Source organism: Rana temporaria, chromosome 4 (genome assembly GCF_905171775.1).
Source record: "Rana temporaria chromosome 4, aRanTem1.1, whole genome shotgun sequence".
Classification (NCBI taxonomy): Eukaryota; Metazoa; Chordata; class Amphibia; order Anura; family Ranidae; genus Rana; species Rana temporaria.
The window spans coordinates 310,715,999-310,727,233 of record NC_053492.1 but is presented as its reverse complement, the minus strand read 5'-3'; the positions used below and the strand labels follow the sequence as shown (position 1 = coordinate 310,727,233).

The following is an 11,235-nucleotide window of genomic DNA, read 5'->3' as shown; positions in this document are numbered from 1 at the left end:
AAGACAGGAACCGCTTACATTGTAATATCTGGGCCAGGAAAGACCAAGCTTTTTGTCCTCTGTAAATCACCAAGTAAGTGCAGGAGAAAGAGTACAATTTGTGAGTCTGACCCATATCCTCCAGTCTTGGCGCTACATAAATGTCAGCATGAAGTGGACTTTTTTTAGTTAGTCAACTACAGTCTATGTGTTGTAGGTAGAGTTGACACCTGGATGTTCGGGTTCGGGTCCGAACCCGAACTTTAAAAAAAAAGTTCGGGTTCGGGAACCCGAACCCGAACTCCGAAGCCCATTGTAGTCAATGGGATACGGACTTTTACAACAAAAAAAATGCGCGGAGGTCCCCGCAAATTCAATAACCAGACCCTTTAGGTCTGGTATGGATATTAAGGGGAACCCCACCATCAATTTAAAAAAAAAATGACGTGCGGTTCCCCCTAAATATCCATAACCAGACCCTTCAGGTCTGGTATGGATATTAAGGGGAACCCCGCCGTCAATTAAAAAAAAAAAAAGACGCGCGGTTCCCCCTACCTACCTACCATCCATAACCAGACCCGTTATCCGAGCACGTTGACCTGGCCGGCCGCAGAAAAGAGGGGGGGACAGAGTGCAGCCCCCCTCCTGGACCGCACCAGGCCACATGCCCTCAACATTAGGAGGGTGCTTTGTCCCCATCAATTGATCAGTTGATGGGGACAATGGTCTCATCCCCACAACCCTTGCCCGGTGGTTGTGGGGGTATGCGGGCAGGAGGCTTATCAGAATCTGGAAGACCCCTTTAACAAAGGGGACCCCCAGATCCTGACCCCCCCCCCTGTGTGAAATGGTAATGGGGTACACTGTACCCCTACCATTTCACGAAGGAAGTGTAAATTCTTGTAAAAAAAAAAACCACACACACACACCGTAGAATAAAGTCCTTTATTAATAAAAAGAAAAAAACTCCAGCGGTAATAATCCACTCGTTCCCGGCTTCCTGCTCCAACGTTGTCCTGATCCAGCGACGGGTGATCTCCAGCGATGAGAAGATTCAGCGACGGGTGCGGGTGATCTCCAGCGATGAGAAGATCCAGCGACGGGTGCGGGTGATCTCCAGCGATGAGAAGATCCAGCGACGGGTGCGGGTGATCTCCAGCGATGAGAAGATCCAGCGACGGGTGCGGGTGATCTCCAGCGATGAGAAGATCCAGCGACGGGTGCGGGTGATCTCCAGCGATGAGAAGATCCATCCATCCAGAGAGCAGCATCGCCGACCTCCTCTCACCGCTGGACACAGCCCAGCGAATGACGCGCTGAAGTTGTGACATTACTTATATAGGGGAGGCAGGGCCACCCGTCACGAGACCCCGCACCCTCTGACGCACCCTCTGCTACGTCACTGGGGAAGCCCAGGGAGAGGGAAGACTGGGCTTACCCAGTGACGTAGCAGAGGGTACGTCAGAGGGTGCGGGGTCATGTGGGTCATTACCATTTCACACAGGGGGGGGGGGTCAGGATCTGGGGGTCCCCTTTGTTAAAGGCGTCTTCCAGATTCTGATAAGCCTCCCGCCCGCATACCCCCACAACCACCGGGCAAGGGTTGTGGGGATGAGACCCTTGTCCCCATCAACATGGAGACAAGGTGCTTTGGGGGGCACCCGCAAAGCACCCTCCCAATGTTGAGGGCATGTGGCCTGGTGCGGTTAAGGAGAGGGGGGGGGGCCGCACTCTGTCCCCCCCTCTTTTCTGCGGCCGGCCAGGTCAACGTGCTCGGATAACGGGTCTGGTTATGGATATTTAGGGGGAACCACATGTATTTTTTTTTAAAATTCACGGCGGGGTTCCCCTTAATATCCATACCAGACCTGAAGGGTCTGGTTATTGAATTTGCAGGGACCTCCGCGCATTGTTTTTCCCCGAACTCCGAACCCGGACCCAAACTATTTCCAATTATTCGGGTTCGGGAAAAACCCAAAGTCCGTACCGAACCCGTACTTTACAGTTCGGGTTCGCTCAACTCTAGTCGTAGGGATTAAAATTATGAAAGAAGAGGGGTAAAGTTCTGGAGCAGTAGATCCTGACTCCATTTCTTTTTCTGGAAACATGAACAGGAAAAGTTTTTTCCTTTTTTATAGACTTTTTTATTTTATTTTATCAACAGAAGGTACTGAAAAAGCATGTGCATGTCCCATACTGTAATGTGCTCCGAGGTGGTTTGCTTTTGGGTTTTATTTCTCGATTATTATTGTGTATTCTAGTATACAGAATTTTTACTGGTGTAGGTGTGCCCCGCCCCCTGCTCAGACTCCGACTCTTTTCAGAATGGAAAATACATCAACATAGTATTACACCGCGACCTATTTGAAAACCCCGCCTATCTACGAAAGTTCCGTCTCTTCCTGTCCATATTACAGGAGTTATCTTATGGAAGCCTTGTTCTATAATAAAGATAGGCTTAAGCTACGGAAAAATGGCCGCCTTACCGGTCGTTTTCCCCATTGTACTGGAGACATAAGTTGCTGCCAATTCTCAGCCCTCTTGTCCCCAAGTGTATGACAGAAACTAGGTGGGGAATGGCTTCACCAATCAGGAGAAGAGAGAGAGAAGTCGGCCTGTCATAGTTGTGGTAGAATTTGGCGCTCCATGTGCTGTGTGGGAGAAGAGCTGTGATTCCACAACATGGAGAACGTCAAAGCCAAGTTCGTGTCACAGAAGATCAGTAAGACCCGCTGGCGCCCGGAGCCGGCCTCCTCTCTGCAGCAGCCGGACCTGTTCGCTGCGGGCTCCTGGGACAATGAGGTGAGCCTGGCCCGGAAACATGGAGGACACTGAGCATGTACCTTACACAGTGACCAATAATGGGGGCTGGCCAGCGAAAAGCATCTTTTCATTTCCCGCTACTATCAGGGGGGATACAATACAACTCATTACTGCTTAAAGATACCATATGATGCTTTATTACCATGCTGGCTATGTGCCCATACACACCACACATGAGAGCAGCCTACAGCGCGTCTTTCCTATGTGCCCATACACACCACACATGAGAGCAGCCTACAGCGCGTCTTTCCTATGTGCCCATACACACCACACATGAGAGCAGCCTACAGCGCGACTTTCCTATGTGCCCATACACACCACACATGAGAGCAGCCTACAGCGTGTCTTTCCTATGTGCCCATACACGCCACACATGAGAACAGCCTACAGCGTGTCTTTCCTATGTGCCCATACACACCACACATGAGAACAGCCTACAGCGCATCTTTCCTATGTGCCCATACACACCACACATGAGAACAGCCTACAGCGCATCTTTCCTATGTGCCCATACACACCACACATGAGAGCAGCCTACAGCGTGTCTTTCCTATGTGCCCATACACACCACACATGAGAGCAGCCTACAGCGCGTCTTTCCTATGTGCCCATACACACCACACATGAGAACAGCCTACAGCGCATCTTTCCTATGTGCCCATACACACCACACATGAGAGCAGCCTACAGCGCGTCTTTCCTGTGTGCCCATACACCCCACACGAGAGCAGCCTACAGCGCGTCTTTCCTGTGTGCCCATACACACCACACACGAGAGCAGCCTACAGCGCGTCTTTCCTATGTGCCCATACACACCACACATGAGAACAGCCTACAGCGCGTCTTTCCTGTGTGCCCATACACACCACACATGAGAACAGCCTACAGCGCTTCTTTCCTATGTGCCCATACACACCACACATGAGAGCAGCCTACAGCGCGTCTTTCCTATGTGCCCATACACACCACACGAGAGCAGCCTACAGTGCGTCTTTCCTGTGTGCCCATACACACCACACACGAGAGCAGCCTACAGCGCGTCTTTCCTATGTGCCCATACACACCACACATGAGAGCAGCCTACAGCGTGTCTTTCCTATGTGCCCATACACACCACACATGAGAGCAGCCTACAGCGTGTCTTTCCTATGTGCCCATACACACCACACGAGAGCAGCCTACAGCGTGTCTTTCCTATGTGCCCATACACACCACACATGAGATCAGCCTACAGCGTGTCTTTCCTATGTGCCCATACACACCACACATGAGAGCAGCCTACAGCGCGTCTTTCCTATGTGCCCATACACACCACACATGAGAACAGCCTACAGCGCATCTTTCCTATGTGCCCATACACACCACACATGAGAGCAGCCTACAGCGCGTCTTTCCTGTGTGCCCATACACACCACACATGAGAACAGCCTACAGAGCGTCTTTCCTATGTGCCCATACACACCACACATGAGAGCAGCCTACAGAGCGTCTTTCCTATGTGCCCATACACACCACACATGAGAACAGCCTACAGAGCGTCTTTCCTATGTGCCCATACACACCACACATGAGAGCAGCCTACAGCGCGACTTTCCTATGTGCCCTTACACACCACACATGAGAGCAGCCTACAGCGCGTCTTTCCTATGTGCCCATACACACCACACATGAGAGCAGCCTACAGCGTGTCTTTCCTATGTGCCCATACACGCCACACATGAGAGCAGCCTACAGCGCGTCTTTCCTATGTGCCCATACACGCCACACATGAGAGCAGCCTACAGCACGTCTTTCCTATGTGCCCATACACACCACACATGAGAGCAGCCTACAGCGTGTCTTTCCTATGTGCCCATACACACCACACATGAGAGCAGCCTACAGCGTGTCTTTCCTATGTGCCCATACACACCACACATGAGAGCAGCCTACAGCGTGTCTTTCCTATGTGCCCATACACGCCACACATGAGAGCAGCCTACAGCGCGTCTTTCCTATGTGCCCATACACACCACACATGAGAACAGCCTACAGCGCGTCTTTCCTATGTGCCCATACACACCACACATGAGAGCAGCCTACAGCGTGTCTTTCCTGTGTGCCCATACACACCACACATGAGAACAGCCTACAGAGCGTCTTTCCTATGTGCCCATACACACCACACATGAGAGCAGCCTACAGCGCGACTTTCCTATGTGCCCATACACACCACACATGAGAGCAGCCTACAGCGCGTCTTTCCTATGTGCCCATACACGCCACACATGAGAGCAGCCTACAGCGCGTCTTTCCTATGTGCCCATACACACCACACATGAGAGCAGCCTACAGCGTGTCTTTCCTATGTGCCCATACACGCCACACATGAGAGCAGCCTACAGCGTGTCTTTCCTAAGGGCCCATACACACTAGAGCTGTACGTAAATCGTACAGGAATGTTAAAAGCAAGTAAAAATTTCAAACATTCATTCATTCAGCAAATGTACAAAGATTTTTCATATTAATATAATATTAACAGTAGTGATATTCTCTTTTTGTACTATAAAGGGCTATTTTTAGTTTTTTTAACCCATTATGTTATTGGCCGATTAATCGATTATGAAAATAGTAATCGATTATGAATCTAATCGATTAGTTGTCGATTAATCAATTAGTTGTTTCGGCCCTACATTGCATAGTACTTTTTGTACCGTGCGATCCAGTGTGGGCAAATGCATTGCGTTTGGGGTGTTGTTAACTTGTATTGACCCCTGAAGCATACCACAAGGGAAGGCTCTCCGGCACGGTGTTCCAGGTTGAATGGGCCCTAAGAGGTGCGTTGTGATGCCCCTCTTTGCGTTAGTGTGTTATGCAAACCTGTTGCATATAATCTTAGTCATCCACTGTGCATTTTTTTTTTTTTTCTGTGTGGGTTTTTTTTTTTTTTGTGCTTTTTACATGTTGATGTGCATTTTTCTATCTGCATTTGTTCTGTGAGGTCACTTCCTTCTTCCCTGGGCTTCTATGCACACTGTGATGCGTTGCAGTGCGGAAGAATGTGGCATTCTCCTACTTTTTTGACTGCACTAATGTGAACAACTAGCAATATTATTACATTTTATTTTGGACTGGCTATACAGTTGAAGTGCAGTCAGAAATGCATCGGCCTGCATCAGGTGTGAATGGGCCCTCAATGCTATGGAATGCAGGGAACCATAGCTTTCTGGTGTGAACATAACACATGGAAAGCTACTGTTACCTGTGTGTCATTGCAGTTATGTGCATTTTCCCCCCTCACCTTCCAGGACAGCTAACTGAGAGATGATTGGCTCCGCCCTCTACAGGAAATACAAATCAGATACGATTTAAAAGGTGGTTGGTGGACCCCCCTTCTCTGGTGTCATCCAGGACTAGTTGTGGCCTGGGTGTTTTTTTAGTCATGTACTCCCAGGAGGAGTTCTGTCCAGAAGGGTTCCCTATTCTGAGGTACTTGCTTACCTGGCTGAGGAAACGGTGGCAACTTACCTCTGTCCCCCCCCCCCCCCCCCCCCGCTCTGCTGTGTGGAACCTTGTCCTCATGCTTCGCTGAGGTGTACCAAGATGGTGTGGGAGGACTTCCGGTGACGCGACAAGATGGCGCCAGAACCCACGTGACACGCTTCTGGGCGCCATTTTTTCAAAGGAGTACGGCGCAATACACGGAGGACACGCTGCCTAGGGAACAGTCTGCTGAACGCATTCCTAGCAGGACAACAGCAGCCTATTTCTCTGGCTGTTCTCCGCTCGCCCAATGGAGCTTGAGGACAGGTCTGGGGATGGCGCATCCGCTCGGATTGAACCAGCGGCAGCCTCCGGGTCCCATACTGCCCCCTAGGTATTCCCTTGTCAGATTCCTGTTTCTGCTTTTTTCTAGGCCAAACCAGTGAAGAAGAAATGCAGGAACTGTAGGCCCAGGCTCTCTGATAGTTATAAAAAACTATTTTGTGAGGATTGTATTCCATTCAGAGCTAGTTCAAAGACTGCCTCTTTAAAAGAGTTGATGTCTTCCATGAAGGAGGTTGTGGCCTCCTTCCGGTTCTTTAATGATATAGTAGCAGGGCTGGGACCTTCCTCATCTAGTTCTATAACTCAAGAGCCTTCAGCCTCAGCTAGACCCCTTCCTCTGTTAGTGTCCGAGACCAATAGTTCTAACAATTCTTCTAATCTGGAAGAAGGGGAGACCCCAAGTTCTTCATCTGATGGGGATTCCTCGTTGGAGGAAGATACGGGTAGCTCCAAATATCTTTTTCCAGTGGAAGATATTAACAAACTTTTAAAGTCAATATATACCTTGAAACAGATTGAGATGCAACAGCTGGTCCAATCTGTACAAGATAAAGTGTATAGGGGTCTACATGGGAAGAAATCGAGAGCTTTTCCGGTGCAGCAGTCACTTAAAGCGGGGGTTCACCCTATTAATAAAAAAAAAATAAAAAAATTGTTTTCCTCTAGCATAAAATGAGGCATAGTAGCGCGAGCTACAGTATGCCTGTCTTTATTTTTTTAGCCCGGTACTCACAGTGCAATCGTAGAGACAAGATTCCGACTCCCCGCGGGGAATGGGCGTTCCTATGGAGAGGGAAGGTGATTGACGGCCGGCTCTGGCACGTCACGCTTCTCCGGAAATAGCCGAAATAGGACTTGACGCTTCACGGCGCCTGCGCATAGTCTGTGCGCAGGCGCCGTGAAGAGCCGAGACCTGTTCCGGCTGTCTTCGGGGAGCGTGACGTGCCAGAGCCGGCCGTCAATCACCTTCCCTCTCCATAGGAACGCCCATTCCCCGCGGCGAGTCGGAATCTTGTCTCTACGATTGCACAGTGAGTACGGGGCTAAAAAAAATAAAGACAGGCATACTGTAGCTCGCACTACTATGCCTCATTTTATGCTAAAATGTTATTATGGAGGGTGAACCACCGCTTTAAGGATATGATTCTTGCAGAGCGGAAGGAACCTGAGATAAGGTTATTCCAGTCTAAAGGGCACAAAGGGAGATTTCCATTTCAGTCTGAATTCAAGGAGACTTTCTTTAAATGTCCTAGACTGGATGCCCCTATGTCACAGGTGTCCAAACAGTCAGACCTGTCCTTTGAAGACTCAGGGGTCCTGAAAGATCAAATGGACAGAAAGGCAGATTTCTTTATCGTACATCACGGGACACAGAGCGGCATTCATTACTATATGGGTTATATGGAGTACCTTCAGGTGTAGACACTGGCAATCTCAAACAGGAAATGCCCCTCCCTATATAACCCCCTCCCATAGGAGGAGTACCTCAGTTTTTCCGCCAGTGTCTTAGGTGTTAGTCATGGTTTAGCTTGCCTCCACATCCTTGGGATTAGGTGAGCTAACCGGTTCTGTCCAAAAAAGCCTCAGCGCTAAAGTGGTCAGTAACCGGACCCCAAACCCTTGGGGTATAGCCCATAATGCTTTTCTTTTTAGAGAGCTGGACCCTGGGCCCAGAACTTAGAAACCTTTGGGTGCCTAATGTTTCTGTTGCCAGAGTGCTATATGGGCCCAGGACAGTGGATCCTTCATAGGAACCCAGGGCCTGAAGGTCTAGACATCCCCACCGAGATGGGGGAAGATTGGGCCTCTTGCTTGGCAAAGTCCTGCGGCATGGAGCAGGTAAGTGAGGGGAAAACTTGCGGAACTTGGTTCTTAGCAGGTTTTTTCTGGGGGGTCACAGGGGACATGCCTAAAGTTATGCACTGCATCTGGCAAACTAGTCACATATCATAAAGATAGGATGGCTCTATATGTATTATTCCCCATAAGATGTGACCTCCCTTGTAGTGTTGGAAAAGCATTGAGTGGGGCCTGTGTGATATAAAAGTATATGTGTGTGTCAGAGAGCTGTGCTTACCTGCAAGCCTCCAGGCGATGCTCCATTCAGTCTTCCTCCTCACGGCCTGCAAAGCAGGCAAAACGCTGACCTCCTCATGGTTCCAGGCTGCAGTTTGCTGGAGCAGAGAGGTCCCTTCCTCCCAACCCCACCCCCCCCTGTCGGGAGGGGCATTTCCTGTTTGAGATTGCTGGGGGGGAAGGGCGGGTCAGTGGCTTAAGGAAGGGGCGGCCCTTCCTTGTTTGTTCCATATAGCTCATTCAATACTTTGGAACTGAGGAGGAAAGACCAGAACGGCAAGCACGGGGCGCCGAGGACACACAGTGGCCAGAAAGAATATTGCAGTCTTCAGAAAGACTGTTTTCAAGCCTAGGAATAGGCTGTTTCTTTTCCATCTCATAGTTTTTCTTGCAATACTACTCAGGGGGACAGAATGTTTTTTCTTTCCTAGATTTGAAAAAAAAAAAAAAAAAAAAAAAGTGTCATCTAGGGGAGAGGAAGCATTTTTTATCCCCCAAACAGGTGTTTGGGCATTTAACTATTTATAAGTCCCAGGTACCAATAAGTAGCAGGTGTACCTCGGTATTGTACCATGGCATCAAAAAACAAGGGTACAAGAGGTGGGGATTCCCCCAGAGAGTCTGAGGTCTCGGACAATGCTATGCCGCTGCTTTCCCCACAGGGAGCCTTGGGGCCATCGGGATCTGGGGCTGGAGCTGACGCGGGTCAGTCCAACCCTAAGATGGTCACGGAGGAGGTATTACTCACCTCTTTAAAAGAGATGCAGAAAAGCATGGGTAAAATGATAGCCGCAGCTATGCGGGGCAGTAAGCGGAATAGATCTCCGTCGCCCGAGCGCGGACCCTCAGAAGAGGAGGTCCTTTCCTCAGGGGAATTGGACGACCTCTTGGACAAGGACCAAGTAGGTTCAGGGATCGAAGATCCGGATACAGAGGAGTCTGGGGCAGTCTCCCTGAGGGAGAGCTGGTGGATTCAAGGATTGTCGGACTTGGTCCATAGGGCATTCAACTTGCCAGTACCAGATCTCCAGGTATCGACGGTTTCAGCTTTGGGCTCACTGAGGGCGCCTCAAAGCAATGCTGTGTTTCCGATCCATCCTCTATTAGAGGGAGTTTTGTTCCAAGATTGGAACAAGCCAGATAAGATCTTCTTGCCACCTAAGAAGTTCTCTGTCCTATATCCTATGGAAGAAAAATGTTCCAAAAGATGGGCTACTCCTGCAGTGGACGCAGCCATCTCATGTGTTAACAAATCGTTAACATGCCCTGTAGAAAACATACAGGTGTTCAAGGATCCAGTTGATAAGCGCTTGGAAGCACTACTTAAGAACTCCTTCACTACTGCAGGGGCAGTAGTACAGCCAGCTGTGGCTGCGATTGGGGTCGCTCAAGCATTATCGGATCAATTTAAGCAGATGCTTAAACTTATTCCTGCCCAGCAGGCAGAAGAATTTTCGGATGTCCCTAAAGGCCATATGTTTTACGGTAGACGCAATCAAGGATTCTATCCAGCAAGCGTCACGTTTATCGTTATCCCTTATCCATATGAGAAGACTCTTATGGTTAAAAAGCTGGGAGGCTGAGCCCCCATGCAAGAAGCTCCTGGTAGGGTTCCCCTTCCATGGAGGACGACTCTTCGGAGAAGACCTAGATAAATACATTCAGACCATTTCAAACGGCAAGAGTACTCTCTTGCCAACTAAGAAGAAGGTTCAGGGGCCTGCGTTTAAACGACAGTATTCCCCTGGGCAGGGGCCCTCTAATGCCAAGCAGTATCGACGGCCTCCTGCAAAAGCAAACTTCGGCTTCAACAGCAAATCACAAGGACAGGCTGTTAGAGGCAAAAGGCAGTGGTTTCGCAAACCAGCAAAACCAGCCCCCAAGCCAACCTTATGAAGGGGCGCCCCCACCCACGAAGGTGGGGGGAAGGCTGCGACTCTTTTCAGAGATTTGGGAAGCCAGCATTCCCGACGAGTGGGTACGGTCTTCCGTGGCCACAGGCTACAAATTAGATTTCCTAAGGTTTCCTCCTCCTCATTTCCAGGAGTCGAGGATTCCAAACGATCCGCCTCGGATTCCGGCCAGTCCTGGAACAGGGGCTGGGTTTCTACTCCAACCTATTCATCATCCCAAAATCCAATGGAGATGTCAGGCCAATTTTGGACCTAAAGATGGTAAATGCATATCTAAAGATCCGCTCATTTCGGATGGAATCCGTGCGGTCAGCAGCTGCCACACTCCAGAAGGACGACTTCATGGCGTCCATAGACATAAAGGATGCCTACCTTCATGTTCCAATTTATCAGCCACATCAAAGATATCTACGCTTCATGGTGGCTTCGCGTCACTTCCAATTCGTGGCGCTTCCCAAGCTAAGGATCCAAGGGGTCACGATCCTAGCATACCTGGACGACCTCCTAGTCATAGACCACTCGTCTCCCGGCTTGGAGCGAGCAGTGGCCCTCACGGTCCAATACCTCGAGAGGTTCGGCTGGGTCCTAAATCGAGAAAAGTCAGCTTTCCAGCCCACAAGGCAGTTGGAATATCTCG

At 49.8% G+C, this 11,235-nt stretch overlaps 1 protein-coding gene across 1 annotated transcript in view; it reads left to right on the top strand.

Annotated features, from left to right (window-relative positions):
* Positions 1-2,513: 2,513 nt before the first annotated feature.
* Positions 2,514-11,235, top strand: part of NUP43 (nucleoporin 43) — a 31,443-nt gene continuing 22,721 nt past the window's right edge. Inside the window, exon 1 of the mRNA XM_040350602.1 lies at positions 2,514-2,781. Within this exon, the coding sequence (XP_040206536.1) occupies positions 2,662-2,781 (120 nt within the window). The 5' untranslated portion in view covers positions 2,514-2,661. The remainder of the gene's footprint in view (positions 2,782-11,235) is intronic.